Source organism: Mastomys coucha, unplaced genomic scaffold (assembly GCF_008632895.1).
Source record: "Mastomys coucha isolate ucsf_1 unplaced genomic scaffold, UCSF_Mcou_1 pScaffold9, whole genome shotgun sequence".
NCBI lineage: Eukaryota > Metazoa > Chordata > Mammalia > Rodentia > Muridae > Mastomys > Mastomys coucha.
Genome location: NW_022196915.1, coordinates 88515933 through 88536980, shown reverse-complemented (window position 1 = coordinate 88536980; position 21048 = coordinate 88515933). Strand labels below are relative to the sequence as shown.

At 36.1% G+C, this 21048-nt stretch overlaps 1 protein-coding gene across 16 annotated transcripts in view; it reads left to right on the top strand.

The window, feature by feature from the left end:
- Mycbp2 (MYC binding protein 2) overlaps window positions 1–21048 on the top strand; it is a 234193-nt gene that overhangs the window by 78526 nt on the left and 134619 nt on the right. For all 16 annotated transcript variants that reach the window (XM_031362810.1, XM_031362803.1, XM_031362817.1 and 13 more), the window contains 6 exons: window positions 2238–2357; window positions 4839–4920; window positions 12689–12806; window positions 16748–16952; window positions 17417–17570; window positions 20813–20985. In XM_031362810.1, the coding sequence (XP_031218670.1) occupies window positions 2238–2357; window positions 4839–4920; window positions 12689–12806; window positions 16748–16952; window positions 17417–17570; window positions 20813–20985 (852 nt within the window). The remainder of the gene's footprint in view (window positions 1–2237; window positions 2358–4838; window positions 4921–12688; window positions 12807–16747; window positions 16953–17416; window positions 17571–20812; window positions 20986–21048) is intronic.

Here is a 21048-nt window from a genome sequence, read left to right as displayed (position 1 = left end):
CTTGGAAAATATATATTCCTTTTTGTGTGAGACCTTTAATGTATTACACTACCTACCTAGATGAGAGAGAAGCCTTTAAGCAAAACATACATTTTATCTGAACTGAAACAAAATACTGAAACTTTTTAAATTTGTTTTTTCTTTTTAACAGACAAACTCACTTTAGAAAATTTAGCAAAAGAGGTATTATTTATTATCCTGTTATAGTAAAACCTCTCACTAATTCAGGTGTAGTATTGGTGATATTTTTAAATAAAATTTCAAAATAATTTCTTCATCTGAATTTTCAGGGTCATACTTTTAAGGGGAATTGTGTCTAAATTCACTAGCTTCAGACCAAGGGCTCAAGAAATGAAGGATTCCTTCAATGTGCCTTCAACATCTGGGTCCTGCAGTTAATTCTTGTATGTTAAAGGACTTTCATGTTTATGGTACATTTTAATGTAATGTCAGCCTATTTTGAAGTTTAATGTAGGTGAATACATTTTCTTCATTGTAGCACTTAATATGTGTCTTAGTCAGGGTTTCTATTCCTGCACAAACATCATGACCCAGAAGCAAGTTGGGGACGAAAGGGTTTACTCAGCTTACACTTCCACATAGCTGTTGATCACCAGAGGAAGTCAGGACTGGAACTCAAGCAGGTCAGGAAGCAGGAGCTGATGCAGAGGCCATGGAGGGATGTTCCTTACTGGCTTGCTTTCCCTGGCTTGCTCAGCCTGCTCTCTTACAGAACCCAAGACTTCAGCCCAGGGATGGCACCACCCACAAGGGGCCCTCCACTCTTGATCACTAATTGAGAAAATGCTCCACAGATGGACCTCAGGGAGGCATTTCCCCAACTAAGCTCCCTTCTCTGTGATAACTCCAGCCTGTGACAACTTGACAAACAAAACTAGCCAGTACAATATGTAATCTATATTGCTTGAAGATAGCAAAACTGAACTTTTACATATATTTTCTATAATTAATACTTCTTCATTAAGTCACACGGGCCCACCCATTTTATGCTATTCCGAATTAGTGAGGTTTTGCTGTCCAAGTGTTAGAAAGTGTTCAATGTTTTCAAGATAAAGTCCACTTACAGAAAAGAAATTTGGACAAGTTTATGTTAACTAAATATTGATGAAAGTAAATCAGAGGAAATGATTTATTGATGAAAACTTTATTGATGAAGATGAAAATTAGATGATTCAATGTTCTTGTATTCAATATTTTAAAGAGGGTAATAAAATCCAGAATTCAATCTGTTTGTCTGTAGATTAACATATGTATCTGCATGTTTAATGTTTCTATGCCACAGTGTACTGGTTCAGCCCAGTTGACCTGTTGGAATTCCTTCCAATTTCAAACACACTGTGTGAAAGGAATTTGACAAAATAAAGATCACATTTTAATATGTAATGCATAGTTTGTGTTTCAGAAAGCAAGTTATCTGACTTATTTACACACTTCTAAATTCAAATTTTAAAATTCTAGAATGTGGAAGTTATGATTAGAATGTCATATAATTTCTACATCAAATATAGAAAGCAGTGGTTGAGAGAAACCTAAAGAGAGGTGAAAATTATCGATGAACAAACTAGAGATAGAAAGAAGGAAGGAGGGCAGGCTTATAGCAGGTGAGGGAGGCCACACTAGACCACTGAGAGGGAAGGTGGAGGAGCAGTGGGTAAGAGAGGCCATTGACCTGCAGGGTTCTCAAGGTCTCCTTGGTCTTCATCAAGTTTCTTTTTAAGTTTAGTTGCCATCTGGTGGGCAGAAAGGCAGCAGCCTTTCTGAGAGCTGGTTAAGAAATCTGTCATCTGTGAGTCTACTAGGATTTTTTTAAAATAGTACTTACTAACAGTATACCTAAGTAAAATTATTGTTAAATGACCTTGCATGTAGTTATTTTTTATTCAGACTAAACTCTTCCATATCAAATTTAAATTTCACATTAAAATTTTATTTCTATTACTTACTTGTGCATTTTTATTACACAGCTAACTAGCTTACTAGATTTTACCAGATCATATCTTTATTTTTTACTGATTTAGTAGTCTATAACAGAAGTATACTATATATCTATTTAGACTGGCTCCTTTGAAGCTAGCTTCTTGATCTGTCTCTTCTAACAACTACAGGGTCTTCTTGCTCACTCCTTTTAACATTTTCCTATTTTTCTTCCATAGTAAACTGATTTAAATTTCTCTATGAATAGAATAATTGTGTAATTGTAATTTTAACACTTTCAGATGGAAGTGGAGATAGAGGGGAGAAGGATGCAAGCAAAATCACCACCTACCCTCCAGGCTCTGTGAGATTTGACTGTGAGCTCCGAGCAGTACAAGTCAGCTGTGGATTTCATCACTCAGGTAGCAGCTGGAACTTTAGGGTATAACTCCAGTTTTACAATTGTGTACAACTTGCTTAGAATTGATAAACATTACTTGTTATCTACATGATAAGGAACAGTATCTCTCAAGTCCATGGGTTTTTTGTTTTGTTTTGTTTTTATTGTGGAATCTTTAAAAAAAAAAAACTATAGCATGATGATAAAGTGTTATGCTTGTGAAAAGATGTAAATTCTAGTAGATCTGCTTTTAAACTTATTTTCTAATGCAGTTCAGGAATTATAGGAAATGAAAGAATTCCTGAAATGCCTTTTAATTGTAAAATCCTATGGCTTTCCTAATGTTGTATTATTAATATTGAATTAGAAATGTGTATCATTAGTAATAAAATGAATAAAGTAATTAGATTCTTAGTAAATTATTGATTTTGTTTAAATAGCTTGGGTTGAAATATTCAACCTTTTTCAAAAATTAAAAGTTAAAAAATATGTTTTCTTATTTGATAAGACATTGGCAAACCTTAGGCTCTGTTATGTTGTTGATGTATATAATTGTCTAGAACATTATTTCACCTGCTAGTCTCTAAATATTTTAGATTATTGAATAGGATTTTATATGTCCTTATACAGTATTAAGATAAACTAAAATATATCATTAAATATTAATCTTTTTTAATGGTATTTACAAGAGGTTTAGAATGTAGTATGAGAAGCATACATTTTATGACCTATAAAGTACTCTGCAGAACTAAAATTATTAATTTCCATTAAATGTAGAATTATGCAAGCCTTATTTATTTATTTATTTATTTATTTATTTATTTATTTATTTATTATGTTTTTGAGGAAAGGTCTCACTATGTACCCCAGGCTGGCCTAGAATTTAGTTTTTAGATGAGGCTGGACTCAGATTCACAGAGATCCACCTGCCTATGCTTCGCAAGGACTAGGATTCAAGGTGTGTACTACCACACTTTGCTTACCTCTTTCTTGAATTAAAATTATATTCTTTGAGAATTTCATAGAGTATATTTCGATCATCCCCAAACTTTTCCTAGGTCTACCATTACCTCCTTATCCACCCAGCCTTGGCTCTGCCTTTCTCTTTCTCTCCTTCTCTCCCTCTCTCTCCTTCTCCCTCCCCCTCCATCCCTTCCTATTTATTGCCCAAAGACTCTTCAGTGCAGGGCTTTCCCTGAAGCTAGGGTTCTCAGCCTTAAATAAAATGACTCTCCCTCTCCCAGTAGCTAGCGAATGCTAATAGATCATCAGCTTTTGTGGGACTCCATGCCCTTGATCCCTACTAGAATTTTTTCTGGTTTAGCCTTTTATGGGTCTTAATCATACTGTCACGATCAATCACTGAAAATCCATTTGTACATCTGCTCTTTTGGGTCTGGAAAATGATATTTCCTTGTCATCATTTGTTACTTCTGGCTTTTTAAATCATCCTACCCACTGTCCTATGAAGATTCCTGAGCTTTTGAGAGAAAGGGTGTGTGATACTGATGTCCCACTTAGGTCTGAGCACTCTGAAGTCTTATATTCTCTGTAGGATGACCAGTTGTGGGTCTGTTTGCTAACTGCTATCTACTGCAAAATGAAGCTTCTCTGATGGTTATTGAGAGATGCCACAATCCATGTGTATAGCCAAAGTCATTAGGATTTGTTCTTATTAAACAAATAGTAGTAAGTCTCCCCTGTGGGCCCATGACCTTTCTAGTCACAGGTTGTCCCTGCTAAGGTATGCCAGGTATGGCTTCTATTTCATAGGGTGAGTCTTAAATCCAGTCAGAATTTTGGTTACAGCAAAAATATTCATGCCACTCCTGCACCAGTGGGAATATCATCTCAAATAGTCAGTGTAGCTCACAGGGGTCTCCAGTGGGTAGCTGTTATGTTTACTTTCTCTTTTGGTAGTGTGTATATAGCATTGAGAAAGCTGGCCAAGAGGGATGAATCTGTCAGGTCAATTCTTGCTGGATTTTTCCATTTTGTATAGTTAAAGTATGTATAATGTGTTTAGCAGTAGGGTCTTACCATCAAGTTCTAGAGATGAACTATGAGCACTGACAATAGCTTGTAATATTTAGATGGGCTCTGTATGTCAGCAGTGAAGAACAACTCAAAAAGAGAAAACCTGTTTCCGGCACTGGGCTTCTGGTTTTGTCATCATTGTCATCGTCGTCTTTGTCACTATTTTGTCAGCATGCATTTTCTAGTTGTAATACTGTCCCCCGCTATAGGATAATTTAGTTTAATCTGTTTTTATTTGTGTCTATTTTAGGAGACGTCTACTTGGTAGGCTTCCATATGTTTTCATGGCTTGCAAGTTAGTTTTCCCACCCTATAGTTCTTACCCCACTGTTCCCTCCCATCTAATCCTTTTTATGACCTGTTTTTAATGACTACAGATTGAACAGTGAAAATTACACTGCTCCTAGTATTGCTATGAAAGAAATGTAAAATACACATAATAAGGATATAAAACTATTATTTTCAGTGGTTCTCATGGAAAATGGAGACGTTTATACCTTTGGATATGGACAGCATGGCCAGCTGGGACATGGGGATGTCAATTCCAGGTAGCGACCGACATTATTTTACTATATCTTTTTTTCTCCATCTCCCTTCCTTTCTCTCTGTTCTATATTTTTGATGTCTCTCTCTCTCTCTCTCTCTCTCTCTCTCTTTCTCTCTCTCTTTCTCTCTTTCTCTCTCTCTCTTTCTCTCTCGTGTGTGTGTGTGTATGTGTGTGTGTGTGTGTGTGTATACTGAAATAATGCACTACTAGTGTTTTTGAAAACCTAGCTCTAGAATTATTTGATGGTTCCTGGTTGATTACTTACGTGAGGTAGTTGATTTGTAGTTAATATGAATAGTTTGTAGGCATTATGTATGAGAGTGAGGATTACTTTAAAACCCAACCATATTCTTTACAGATATTCTTTTTCTTAATCAAAACTCCACATGGCAATACGAAAGGTAGTGAACATACTGAATTGTATTACAAAATAAACCAATCAATTTGCAGTATGACTGGGAGTGTAGCTCAGCGGCCATCATTAGATGCATAGAAGGCAGGGGCTCATTCCTGCCACTGCAGGGAGAGGAGAAGGAGGAAAGGAGGCACTTGCTGATATAATTCTGTTTAATATTTGCATAATGACTTTGAAACCTGTTGGTCTCTCTGATATTTTGACTTACCATAAGTAGCAAGAGCTCAACTGTTAGAGGCGAGTCCTTTAGTAATAGTCACTCTTCTCTACGTAAGTTGGTAGTAGAGTTTGGATTGCTAATACAACCATATCTATTCTTCTCAGTTGTATTGCAGCAGGGTGTGACCATGTGAAGCAGGATGACAGGAGTAACTCTGGCATTGTGCTGTTCTTGTAGGTTGGTTGAATTTATGCAAGCTGGTAGGATCTAAGATCTTCTTATAGATCTCACCATTTGGAACCTAAGGAGAATGACAAACTACTAATTAGAAATAGCTTAGTTTTCTGCACTATAAATTGCCACACCAATTCCTTACAAATAATTTCTTCAAAGGTACGAAATAGTTTAGCTCAAGTCCCTTTTGTTACGGCCTTTGTTCAGTGGCCAGTACATACTTTAATACAGTCAGACAAGCTTTGGCCGAAAGTAAAATGATATCTGTTTTTCTTTTTTTTTCTTTCTTTCACTCTCTTTTTTTTAAAGATGATTTATTTATTACTATAAATAAGTACACTGAAATAGCTGTCTTCAAACACACCAGAAGAGGGTGTCAGATCTCATTCTCATTATGGGTGGTTGTGAGCCACCTTGTGGTTTGCTGGGATTTGAACTCAGGACCTTTGGAAGAACAGTCAGTGCTCTTACCCGCTGAGCCATCTCACCCGTCCCTCTTTTTTTTTTTTTTTTTTTTTAAGATTTATTTATTATATGTGAATATACTAGCTGTGTTCAGACACACCAGAAGAGGGCATCGGATCCCAGTACAAATGGTTGTGAGCCATCATGTGGTTGCTGGGGGATATCTGTTTTCCTAGTTCCTGTCTTCTGTGAAAGAGTAGATAAGGCAGGATTGGAGGTACAAATGGTCTTTTTAGAGGAAAACTGAAAGATAAAATGGGGGGAGTAACATGCAAAAGGCAAAACTTTCAGGTATCTTGCAGATCTCACCCATAGGAAAGAGAGAGGTTTTAATAAGGCAAAATGGAGATTCTGGTGTAGCTCTTGATAGTATGTCAGCTATAGCAGCAAGGTGTTTCTGAGCCAGGGAAAATCTTTTGGAAGAGTCCTGCCTTAGGTACAGATGGAGCCATATGTATGCATTTACCATGTTCCATGCTGATGGTATCTCAAGAGTGGAGTGGCCTTATGGACCTACAGATAACATTTGAGGTTGTAAGTCAGCTCTGTGCTCCTGCCGTAGGTTATCTTAATGAAAATCGAAGTTGTTTATGTCTACACAGAGACTTACTTATGGCATGTGGAGAGACAGCTTTAGGTCAGCAGTTGAGTTTGTATAAGAACCTGCTTTCTATTCTGCCTCATCTCCCCCTCTGGAGTCATAGTAGACAACTGAGTCACTGCCAGAATCAAAAGGCAATTTCTTGTTCATACCCCTTCTAGGTATTAAATAAACTCAATAGTTTTAATTGTGTTAATTCACCACACTGCTGTAGCATGCATGTCAAAGGGGCCTGTGATTTGGTAAGATGTGTTAGAAATAAGTCAACACTTTGTTTCTCACTGAAGGTTCATGGCACAGAAAGATTTATTATAACAGTTACCATGACTGTTATTGATAATTAACTGCTAAGCACGTTAGAGCCTTATACAGAAAGACCTTTGCATTTAGATATGATAGACTCACAGTCATGTATGAAGTAGAGCACCTTTTGAAAAGTGAGACTTGGTGCTTGGCAAATAAATACTTGCCAAATAACATACTTGAAAAAGAAAAAGTGATAATCATGACTACTCAGATTCCTGCCCGTTGGTTATTTTAACTCTTGTACAATGTGAAAAGGTTGCAGTATAAAACCTTTGCCATACTTTGTTGAGATGTAGAGTCTGTTGAAAGATTGTTCATATCGTCTTCTAAAATGAAAGGGTACCTAAAAACCCATGTTTTCCTGATCATTTTAGTAAGCACCATCCATGAATTTATAATGAGTTCCTGAGGTAAGAAAATCAAAGTATTGTGTTTAGTACTTTTTATAGCTCAATTTTATCATCTTCAAGGAATACTGGTGTTGAAACAAAATTATTTTGTACAGTAAACTCTAGTAAGATCTATTTTTAATACCTTAAATTAAGCATTTATTTATTAATTTATGAATACAGATGTTTTGTCTACATATATGTCCATACATGGTTGACTGGTTTTCTCAGAGGAAGAGAGGGAGGGAGGGAGCTGGAGTTGTATCTGGTTGTGAGCCACACTATGCATGTGCTGGGGACCAGAATCCAGGTCTTCTGCAAGAGCAATTAATGATCCCAACTGCTGAGTCATCTCTAGCCCCATGAGATCTGTTTTAATTTTTCAAAATTGTTCTTTTCTAGCATGACTAGTTTTTCTTATGCTTTCCTTTAAATGTGTAACTGAAAGACTCTTCACGTGTTTATAGAGTAAAAAGCTTGAACTCGGTTCTGGGACTTGGAATCCCACCAATCCCTGAACTCATTTTAAGCTCAGGAGGTGAAATCCTACCAGTACCTATCCTGGGGATCTCCACCCTGGAAACTACCCCTGAGAAACCCTATGCAAGCTAGCTGCCTCCTCAGCTCTCTGCTGGTTCTCTCCCTCGCACAGGCAGCCACTCTCCTGTGGTTTTTTGTGTGAAGTTTGTTGTGTGGTGTCTCTTTGTGGTATTCTTGGATTCTGACATCCAGAATACTATTTCACTCAGAGCTGTAACACTTGTACATATGGTGCTGGCAGAGCTAAGCTGGGTGACACAGCAGTCTGCCTACATGGTACCCTAGTGGATCAGAGATTCATCCAGTGCTTAAGACCACTTCTAACCTCAAGCAATCCTATTTTGACTCAGAGCTCTGTGTGACTTGCAAAAGATGTTAGTTTAGAAAGGAGTTTATCAGTTTGGAGGAATAATCATACAAGAGACAGAGCCTCTATAGCACACTTAATTATTACCACAAAAACAAAGCATGTATAGATGTTTACTTAAATTAACATATGTAGTTGGATATAATTGTAATTGTGTCTAGTAACCAAGTATATGTTATTAGTGGCACATAATAAAATATGTTGACTAATATAAGGAGACTATTATAGTATATATAGTGGTCAGATTGGAGGAAATATCGCCATCTCCTTAGGGAAGTCATTCTCTCACAATGACTTAGTTGAATGTTTAGGAAGGGTTTCTTTTTTCTATTTAGTATTGATCATAGTTAAGTTTTTTAGCCTATTGCTTGGTTTTCCTTTAAGTAGGATTAAGTGTATGTCCCTGAGATGCATATGTGGGATTCCAGAGATGATGTGGGTCATAGACTCATTGTGCAGCCTAGCCTGTAACAAGCGTTCAATAGAAGTAGGCATTACTGTTGATGCCTTTGGTAATTTACCTATTATAGCAATAGCCCGTGCTAGAGTCAAACCTGATCTTATTGCCTTAATTATCTTCTTCTACACTAATAACATTCTTTGTGCATTTTGAAAATAAATATTGGAAGGCTTAAAAGGCTTTTATGCTTTCATTCCTGAAAAGGGTCTATTAAGATTTTAAGATTTAAACTTTGTTTTGTTTTGTTCATTGTGCTCCTAAGTTTCTGAATTCCAAATTAATTTACCATTCTCTGTAACCTCAAAGTCAGATCTTGAGAATTATGTAGTCTGGTGCTTTGTCCAGATACATAATAATGTATCTGAGTTTTATCTTTCTCTTCTTGTTCTTGTACTCAAATACACTACTAATTATGATGTCTGAAAGTCTTTAGACAAAGGTCACATCCCTGCTGCAGTACCTCCTACAAGTGCTGTGATTGTAATTTCTTTGCGCTCTAGTTTCCAGGTCCTTTCTAACATTGCAGAATCTATATAATGTATGTAGACTGCATGGAATGCACTCATAGCTGGGTATAATTTTCATTTTTATTCTTCTCATGCTTTTTAAATAGTTTAATAAATGAACTCATAAGTACCACAGACAAAGTACAAAGAACCTATACTCCAAGTCCTGCTTAATCTTGGAGTCGTCTTGTAAGGTCTTTAGATTGCAGTACACTTACTGAAAATCAACGAGGGCATTTTATATGTCTGTATTTTATAAAGGGTAACTATTCTAGAATCTCCCTTCAGTTCTTGTTTGCATTGAACTAGATGTTCACATGAGGACATTAATTCACAAGGCACACCTCTAAAATGACAGTTGTTCACTTCCTTAAACTTGCCATCTTCAGAGTTGAAAGTCAACGTTTTCACTGTTCTTCTCATTCATATTGCTGTGTTCTCTAGTTGAAAACTAAGTGAAAAACAAACTACCTATCTATCTACCTATCTACCTATCTATCTATCTATCTATCTATCTATCTATCTATCTATCTACCTACTTACCTACCGATCTATCTACCTATCATCTATTCATTCGTTTACTTATAGGCATGGCCTTCTGTTTTGTTTGCCTGCTATTGCCCGCCTATGCAAATAAATTTTTTATTTTTTGAAAATTTAATTTTGTTCACAGTGGGTTTAATACACTGTATTATTGAGATGGGTGACTTGAGGATAGTGTAAAGGGTCCTATATGGTATTGTTACTTGGATACTCATAAAGTGGTGAAATGCACACACATGCGCACACACACACGTGTACTCATTCACACATGTATATCTGACTTTACCATTGCTATACTTTCTACAGCATTTATTCTTAACCTTTTTCCCTTTTCATTTTATTTCTTACTCAATTTAGAGATTATTTCAGTTTTTCATTCTGAACAGTATGCTGCATAAATGTATCAGTCTGCCTGCATTTTTCATATCTTTTGTTTAAGGACCTGTAAAGAATTAAATCACCATATCTGTAGAGACAGATACCATTTCAGCTTCAGCTCATGCTTCTGCACTAAGTGTAATTCGGCTTTTACATAGCTTTGTAGTTATTTGGGTTGTTTTTAAAAAACTGTTTTAAGATATTTTGAGAAATTGATAATAGACATTCTTGTCAGGAAAAAAAATAGAATAAAATTTCTGTGAAGTATTACTGATAAGTCCCAAGCTTGTTAACAAGCTAAAAGGTTTTTCTTAGATCTCCTGAAGCTCATTTGTGATCTTCCTAGAAATGCTAATGATCTGTCTCAGATGTGAGCTCTTTCAGTCCCAGCTAGGTGTTCATCTGTTCAAGTCCCCACCAGCTGAGCAGATTCTCTCACTGTGAACTGTTCTGTCCACCAGTCCCTTTTCTCAGCACAGGACCTGCATAAACATCACAACAAAAGTAAAAGGATATAAAGCGGGATAGTTTTTCATCCACTGACCTTATAACCTTATTTTCAACCCCTATTGACCTCTCGTAAGCTGTGAGGGCATGTGCTCTCAGCACCTGAGCCTCCTGCCTTGGCATGTCTACAGAGCTGTGCAGTTCTCCTCTCTCCCTTCTGCCCTCTTTAGTCAGTTTGTCTGTTCACACCTCCTCAGATCTGCCATCTTAAATGGAGTACACCTGTTCTGCAACTCAACTTTGCTTTTAGCTGTTTGTCCTCCTTTGTTTGTTCTTTCATTACTGGTATGTGGGAAGGAACTTCTCTTCTCCCGCCGCTCTGAGCACTTCAGTGCTCTGCTTGCTCCCAGTGACTTTCCTGCCTGCCTGCCTGCCTAGGCCCTTGGCATGCATCTTATTTGTCCCTCTGGAAATTCTTTCAGTAATTTTTTTCACTCTCATTCCTAAGACTTTTTTCTTCTGCCCCATGTCATTTCCTTTGACTTTAGCTGCACAGATCCATTCTTTTTCTTAGAATAAACAATTGTTTGTACCATCTACTTTTTATTTACTTTCCCCATATCTGACAATTTTCTAAGGCTGAAGATTATAAAATCAATTATTACATCTAGTTCCTGGATTAAATTTCTGTTAAGATATCAAATGCCATTCAGTTTACAATTCATAGATTTCTCCTATTAAATAAAGGTAACACTTATATATTTGAAAAATTATAAGTATGTGTCTGTTCTATTCCTTGTCTAGCTGTCAAATATATCCATCTTTTCAGATCAGTATTCCTATTCATATTTTTTATGAGAACATACTACTATAACTTCTGTTTCTGGTTGGGAACCTTGCTCCTTTCTGAGTCATTTTTAGTTGTATTCTAATTTTAGTGGATAAATTGTACACAGTTAAAGAAAATACAAAGTATAATTTGATCTCAAACACAAAACTTTCCTACTGTGTGTGTTTTACTTTCTAGTGGATATTTTTCCAATTGCATATAATAGTTACTAAAAATGGTTAATAACATAGTTTATAAAACTAGATAAGGATACTAGGACATCATGATCCTAACACTTAACATTAATTATGTGTTTACTATGTGTCAGGCATTGGTCCAAACACTTCATGATTGTTTCCAGAAACCACATAGGATAAACACAGTTTCTTATTATTCTCTGTTACTAAAAATGGTTAATAACATAGTTTATAAAACTAGATAAGGATACTAGGACATCATGATCCTAACACTTAACATTAATTATGTGTTTACTATGTGTCAGACATTGGTCCAAACACTTCATGATTGTTTCCAGAAACCACATAGGATAAACACAGTTTCTTATTATTTTCTGTATTAGAGAAGAAAAGCTGAAACACAGTGAATGACTCGGTCAATATGCTAGTCTCTTGCCATGAAGGACTAGGACTCAATCCTAGTGTCTAACTCTAGATCCCGAGCGAGTGCACAGCTGCTGCTGCAAGGCTTCTCATTGTGCATGCTCCGAGTTCTAACTCTTCCTTTAACATCTCTGTGCAGTAAATTAGAACAGAAAGATTGTAAAATTATTTCATCTAGTTCCTGAATTGAGTACCTGTTGAGGAACCAATACCACTTATTGTACAGGCTAAACAGGTTTCTCCTGTTAAAATTAGCACCCATATTTCTGAAAAGTTAACATCATGTGTTTATGGATAGGGTAGTAAATTTCAGGAATCTTTGTTGATCCTAAAGCCATGGTCCTCTTCCCTGGTGCCTAGCATGGAGGCAGTGTCTGTCACCCAAACAAGTGATGGCTGAGTGTACCTGTAGTGCCTTGACCTTTCAACTCCTTAATTTACTGTTATACATTGTTTTATATTTCAGTTGACTCTTGTAAGAAATTGACTTATTTTTTTCTTAAACCTAGGGGATGCCCCACTCTTGTTCAAGCCTTACCAGGCCCTAGCACACAAGTCACTGCCGGCAGCAACCACACGGCAGTCCTTTTAATGGATGGACAGGTCTTCACATTTGGAAGTTTTTCTGTAAGGAATTTTTAAAACATTAATAATATTGTATTATACAGTTGCCTTATAATTTGCTACCTTGGCTTTTTTTTCTCTGGTTCCAGTAAAATTCTCGTATTAAGATAATTATATATGCATATGTCCTGCCTATCCCAACACACACAGCTCCTGAGTGACAGATTTTCAAATAATTTTCATTTCTAGTTCAGCATTAGAATTTATTGAATTTAGCGATTGTGTTATAATTGGACATGTTTATTGCAAATCAAAAGATTCTAAACAATCAGTAGAGCTGAATCTACCACTTAAAAGGTATTTCTCAACTAATTTATAAAGAAATACATTTTCTTAACATGGAGAACTATTTCTATTTATAATTTTGGAAAGTTTAGAGTTTAATCTAATTTATGGCTCTTGTCTTTTTGCCTAACATCAAGTGCAAAATTACTTTTCTTTGTCCTCTTCCATTCTGTGTGTTTGTTCATCTCTCTCATTGCCTCTCCCAATGTCTTCTGTAGTTTGATGTAGTGACTATGAAGGGGAACCTCCCTAAGGCTCTGTTAGTAAGCTTGCACTGTATGAGGTGGGGACTGTTGACACCGAACGCAACAATGTTTGTCTTTCTATGTGTGTAAGTAAGTTTGTTTGCATGTATGTGTGAAGTGTGCATGCTAGCACAGAGGGGAAGGCTACAGGACCACCTTGAATGTTATTCTTCAGGACCTGTGCACCCTGTTTTTTGAGAAATAATTAAAATATAAAATGGATATTGTCTATTGCAAAAGGGAAGGCTTGGCAACAGGGTCATGAGGATCATAGAGTGTTTGCCTTCAGTTTGCTTTTTTGCTTTCTTTCCTCCATCTCTTTTCTCTTCCTCATCCCCGCCTCCTCTTTTTCTTCTGTTTTTGAGATGAGCTGTTACAGAAAAAGCCCTTACTAGCCTAGAACTTTCTTTACAGAACAGTCTGGCACCAAGTCACAGCAATGCAGCTGTGTTGGCTCACCTCCTGAGATTAAAGCCTTGTGGCGCCATGCCCCCAGCTTTGCTGTTTGCTTTCCCTCAGTGGATAGCCTCAGCCCCTAGAGTGCTGCTGCCTCCTAAGAAGACAGGGTTTCTCATCCCACTTGACCCAGTGTAGAAACTTGGTTCACAGATGTGCCCAGAGGTTTGTCTACATATTGTAGGCAAATTGATTGTAAATCCTGTCAAGTTGACAATAATAACTGTCTCACTCTATCAGTTCACAGAAGACCTTACCTGTCCTTTGTTATAGCCTTTAGAGGGATTAAAAAAAAAAAATCTTTGGCAGGTATTTTAATTTTTTTCCAGACATTCATTATGTATTCTGGTCACGGTTACCTGATGTTTTACTGATACTTGTAGAGAATAAGACATTAAAAAAAAATGTAACTTTCTTTACTTTCTAATATTCTGGATATATGTTGGCACATAATGCTTATATAGTTATATTTTCGTACATATCCTTTTGGTGTTAGTAAGATAAGGCCTTGGATTCATAATCCTTCTGCCTTAGACTCCTGAATGCTAGGGTTAAGCGGCCTTCTCTACCTTACCTGGCCATGCTTTGGCTTGGTATTATTTTCATACCAAATCCAAAAGGAAGAGGCCGATGTTCTTCTTCCTCATCTATGTCACTATCTAATCATGTTTGATAACCAAATATTAACCTTTTAAAAACCTTAACATCTGCCCCATCTTCATTTATTTAATGAAAATGTTTAATTAATTTATTTTTTGAGATTATAATCATACCATATCCCCAACCCTTTTTCCCTCTAAATTTTTAAATGGGGAATGAAGGGGAAAGGTCCTGAGAGTAAGTGCATGAATATGCATGAGACAAGCAAGTATTTAATAAAGCTAGATTTTATTTTGTTTGTCTGACCTCTAAGGATTCGGAACTGCTTGTGTCTAGGAGTTTGCATATCACTGTGCCATGCCTGCTGACCGGTCTACTAGAGTTCCTCAAAGATACCTGACATTTAGCGTATTCGTACTCCACTATGTGTCTATACTATAATTTGTCAGTTTCTTATGGTTAGATATTTATGTACTTTACATTTTAATTATACTTTTTTATTTTAATTATACATTTTAATTATAATTAGAAGCATATCTTTTAGTTTAATTCTAAGAAGTGAGAATTTTGGGCCAAAAGTTGGGTCAAAAAAAGCCTTGGTAGGTTTCTGAGTGCTAACAGTCTATTATTTTTAAGCTGCAAATGAGAGTGGCTTTCTTCAGATCTTTGACAACAGAATGTGCTGTCGTGCCTTTTAATTGGCACTGATCTGATAACTGACCAAGGATCTGCTCGCTTTCAAGTTGGTGCTATGAACTAAGTGTCTTAAGCCACTTACCACATTCCTACTAAGGGTCTGCTTTTATCTCTTGAAGGACAACTATCCCTTTTCCATGTCCTCTCTATTCAGTTCTTCTCTTTAGCCTCCTGTGTTGTGCCTCTGGTACCCTTAGGCTTGATGGAAAGATTGGAGAGAACTCGGGGTATTGTTTTCCTCTGGTTATAAGCCAAAATTTCTGCAGAATCCCAATACAGTTAAAAGTTTAGGTCATGTGCTTATTTATCTGCTCTCTGTTGGTTCTATGTCTTCAGGTGGGATGTGTGAGTCAATCATTAGGGTTTTCTAGAATAACATTCTAGTTGCAGATTTCTATGGTTTTATGTATGTCTGACTTTTCACTATACTCTTGAGTCTAGGCATCTATATATCTCACTGTTTTTCTTCATATTTGTTGGGTTGTGGTAAGGGAATACATGCTTATTTTAATTGTCAGTATGACTTCCTTTTCCTCTCAGAACAGAACATATATGAATATTGTGTGCTTCTTTCATTGTTCACCTTCTTATGCTTTTTTCCTTTGTCAAAAAAATGGCCATTGGAAAAGGCTAATGAGCTACTTCTCGTTGTATCATTTCTTTTCCTTCACTAGGTTCTCTTCCTAGGGCTTGCGGCTTAGCTGCATCTATACTTGGCCTGAGTTTTGTTTTCTGGCCGTGATGTTGAAGGAGTATATATTCTCTTAGGAACCTGGCAATTGTGTGGGGGCTTGACTGTTTGCAGTAGCCTGTGTTCTCTCATTCCTAAGGTGTTGCTTTGCTTTTCATGGTTGGTTATTCCCTTTGGTAAGGCTGACTTCAGCGGTTCTGGGACCACCAGGTAGCACCTTCTCTCTTCAGAGGACTCTGAAAGGAGAACAGTGTGAAAGAGAAGGCTCCTGAACCATGTGGATCCGTGTCACCTAGTCCACTGTTCTTTTATTTGCCACCTGTCGGCTTGATAGCGAGAACCCCCCTACTTCTTTTGAAATACATTTTTTAGCTAACCAACTACTTTTAGGCAGCTATACTTTTTAAGTGAGTTAACTCATTTTAAACATACACCTTATTCCTACTGTTTATCTTAAAACAAATGAAATGACTTACTAAAACATTATATAAAAACTGCATTGAACATTTTTCTAAGTTTATTCTCAGTCCCAAACTTTAGTCTTATCACAAAATGTCCTCACACTGTCTGAGATTAAGAATGACTTTCTTTTATACTGTTAACTTAAAATGACAAAGTGGTTGTTTTGGAGGAATCCTCTGTAGCAGTATGTTTCAGGCATTGTATGTGTAAGATACTTTAAATTTAAAAATAGATGACTACAGAGTATTTTGGGAACATTCCTTATATGGAAAATATTTCAACTAATACAAACCTATACTTTATATATTAGTAAAAGGAGATTATCAGTAATAATAGAAATTACTCTATTACTTGTAAAGTGGTAGGTCCAAATTCTATATTTATGTATTAAGAAACACTACAAGTACATAAAAATATGATCTCACGTAGTTATTTTATAGATAGTTATAACCTTAAAGAACCTGTATATTATCTGACAAAAATACTAATATGATTTATTTAATTCTTAGAAAGGACAACTGGGACGACCCATTTTGGATATACCATATTGGAATGCAAAGCCAGCTCCCATGCCTAACATTGGATCAAAATATGGGCGGAAGGCCACTTGGATTGGTGCAAGTGGGGACCAGACTTTCTTACGAATTGATGAAGCACTTATAAATTCTCATGTACTTGCAACATCAGAAATTTTTGCTAGCAAACACATAATAGGTAAATAGCTTGCCTTTATAATGAGATACAGTTTTTCTTTTTATGTGCATGTGTGATAGAAAAATAATAGGGACACTTAAGAACAAGGGTATTCATAATCTAGGCAATGGCAGAAGCAGGAGCTATGCTGTAAATGGATCAGACTTATATTGTCATGAGTGACTTTTTATATTGAATCTTTAAGTAAATAATTAAAATTAATTTTGTGAGAGATTATGATGATAGCACCTATGTCCATGACCCAATAAATTACACAGTACAGGTTTAGAGCACAAGAAGAGCATTCATTATAGACATAGTCAGAGATGTATTCATTCTGACATTTGAAAGACTCCATTTAAACTTACTAGCCATATGTCAGCTTGTGTGTGTATGACATTGTAATAATGCTCCATTCTCTGTGGGCTCTGAGGCGTGTGTAAAGGCAATGCAGAGTAAAAGTGTATTAATTATATCTTTGTAAGGCTTGGTTCCTGCTTCTATATCAGAACCTCCGCCATTTAAATGTCTTCTGATAAATAAAGTAGATGGAAGTTGTAAAACTTTCAATGACTCTGAACAAGAAGATCTGCAAGGATTTGGTGTGTGTCTTGATCCTGTGTATGATGTGCTTTGGAGGTAAGCATATGTCCTTATATAAAATACAGTATCAATAAAACAAACAAAAAATGGATGCTACAGAATTTGTCTTTGGGTTTCTTCTGGAAGTTAGAAATAAACGTTTAGCAGAGAGTAAAAATTCATTAGATATGCTAGCTACTTGAGATGGTTTGTATGTGCTCAGCCCAGGGAGTGGCACTATTAGAAGGTGTGGCCCTATTCGAGTAGTTGTAGCCTTTTTGGAGTAGGCATGGCACTGTGGGTGTGGGCTTTAAGACCCTCATTCTGGCTGCCTGGAAGCCAGTATTTTTCTGGCAGCTTTTAAATGAATATGTAGAACTCTCAGCTGTTCTTGCACTATGTCTGCCTGGACTCTGCCATGCTTCTGACTTGATTATGGTGGATTAAACATCTGAACCTGTAAGCCAGCCCCAATTAAATGCTGTCCTAATAAGATTTGCCTTGGTCACGGTGTATGTCCACAGCAGTAAAACCCTAACTAGGACACTACTTATCTATTAGCAAGCATTCTAGATTATTTTTGAAGTATGCTTACCTAAAATGCTTCACAGAACATTGAGACACACCTTAGAGTTAGATCACATAAAGTAAACAAATCCTTGTAGTGTGACCTTTAAGAAAACAGATTGCAGAGCTGGAGGAGTGGCTCAGAGTTCCTCTTCCTTTTTCAGATGATCTGAATCTAGTTTCCAACATTCTCATAGGACTTAGTATATAACAATGTATAACCTGAGCTCCAGGGATTCAACCCCCTCTTCTGATCTCTGTAGGTACCTGCATTCATGTATACATATCTACACCCCAGCACACACACACATGCATTATTCTTTAAAAAAATACTTTTTAGATAAAAGAACAAGTGAGATTGCTGGGCTGGTGAGATAGCTGAGTAGGTTATGACATTTGCTGGAGATATCAAAGTGGGTTATAACACTCACTGTTATACCTTACAAGTTCTATTCTAAGTTTATCCCAAGGGTCACACATGGTAGGAGAAGCAGCTGACTGAATCTTACAGTTGTCTTCTGACATCCACATTTCACTATGTCCATAGATACATACAAACACACAACAAACAAATTAGAATTTTTTTAAAGAAATAAGATTACTGAGTCAACAATAGTCATAGACTGCAAAATTTCCTCTTAATACTCACATCTAAGTATTCTATTGATATTTTTAGCATCTATGTTTATGAGGAAAAGCAGTTGGTAATTTTTGTTGTTGTTGCTATGCTTTTGGTATGAGAGCAGTTAGTTCTGGCTTTATAAAGAGTCTAGAAGAATTCCATCTTCTGCCATCTTTTGGAATGATTTGAATATAACTAGTATTATGTTAGATTTTCTCTGAAAGTCTTGTTGAATTCTGCTATGAATCTATTTGGTTCTGGCCTTTGCTTTTATTTGTTTGTTTATTGATGGATTGATTATTAGGTAATATTTTATTACTGCTTCAATATTGTTAGATCTATATCTATATAAATTCCATGTTTATTTTCAATTATTTATTTAAATTGCTGCTTCCTTTGGTAGATCACATGTATCTAGAAATTCATCAATTTCTTTCATATTTGTCAGTTTGTAGAATATAGGTTTGTTTTAAGATACGGTCTTATGGTTTTATATTTCATTTCTATATATTGTCACATATCCCATTTCATCTCTATTTTTGTTAATTTGGATGTTCTTTCTCTTGTGGTTAGTTTGGCTATGGATTTGTTAACATTATTTATCTTTTCAAAGAATCAGCTTTTTATTTCATTTTCTTTTAGTAATTTTTTCATTTCTATTGCATTAATTTGTACCATGACTTATTTATTTATTTATGTCTACTTCTTTTGGGTTTGATTTGTTGCAAGGCCTTAAAGTGCATCAATAAATTATTGATTTGACCCTCTTTTGGCTTCTACAGGAACCATGTACTCACATAGAATGCACACATATACAGACATAGACACACACACACACACATATGCAGGCAGCACATGCATATACATTTAAAAATTTATTTTAAAGGTTGGAAAATAGTACAGCAGGGCAAAAATAGGTAAATATTAATGTTTAGATACGTAAAGGATTTAATGCGAAGTCTAACAGAGTCCTATGGGGATGCTAGCACCTCAGTGCAGGCACTAGAGCTGCACAGGGAGCCAGCAGTGCAGGAGCAATGCCTAAGACCATAGGAACAAGGAGACGGAGATCCGCACATACTGAAAACTCTGCCTTCTCACTCTCTGCAGTCAGAAGAGTGTATTGCTACACTAGGACACGAAAGATCAAAAGGTAATTAGTAAGCCAGCCAGAGGGAAAAAGAAGGAAGGCATAATAATAGCAGGTTTCAAAAGGAGTGACACAATGGCACTCCTGCTAATCATACACACTTCTATTATAGAAGCTTTTAAATATATTTATTTTGTTTAAAGTATTATTTTAAATTTTTTTTTTTAATCTGTGGGACAGTTGCAGGGAGGGGCTAAAGGAGGAAAAGGAAGGAGAAAAGTGAGGTAATTCTATGTTAATGAATTATTTATTTTTTAAACATTCATTAATTTATTCAACTTAAAAATAAAAAAATTTAAAGATAGTACATTTTGATAAAAATGGAACATAAGCCTTATTGTCCTTTTTTAAATGTATAGATACAGTGAAATTAAAAATATTCAAGTTGTTAGGCTATAGAGTTCTTGAGCTTTTCATCTTGCTAAACTGAAAGTCTGTATTCATTAGATAGTAACTCCTCATTTAGTCTTTTCCTAACCTTTCGAGGATTTACTGTGAGTCGGATAATTAGAGGTTAATACAGGAGGACATTGTGATTTGATTTCCGTACAGTTTTTATCCATGATGCACTGCTGTTTATTTATTTGTGTCCTAGGGTAGCAACTCATATCATTTGGTCTTTTTTTCGCTACTGTATTGATTTTCTCTTACTGTTTTACAGTTGTTCATATACATTATAAGTATTATAGTTTTGTTGTATATGTATTTTTTACATTTCTTATCAAATGATTTTGGTATAAGAAATCTTCTATGTATGCATCAAATTTAAGTATATAATTGCTATATTATAAAGTTTATAATTGTATTACTATTTTCAGATGTTATAGTTTTTGTAAATTACTTTAGTTATGTATTTTCCTATGCACACTAACTATATTATTTATTTTATAGACAATTACAACTTAGAAATTTTCAAAGTAATTCAAAGTGTTAAAGTGCTGTAATGATCTTTCTCCATAGGTTTCGACCAAGCACCAGAGAGCTCTGGTGCTACAATGCAGTGGTTGCTGATGCCAGACTTCCCCCTGCACCAGACATGCAGTCCAGTTGTAGTATTCTAAGTCCTGAACTTGCTCTGCCGACAGGATCGAGGGCTCTGACCACCCGATCTCATGCAGCCTTGCATATCCTGGGTAGGGCTGCCCTTTGACGCCAGCTGAATGGCATTCATGTATGCTGTGCTAATGGTCAGGATT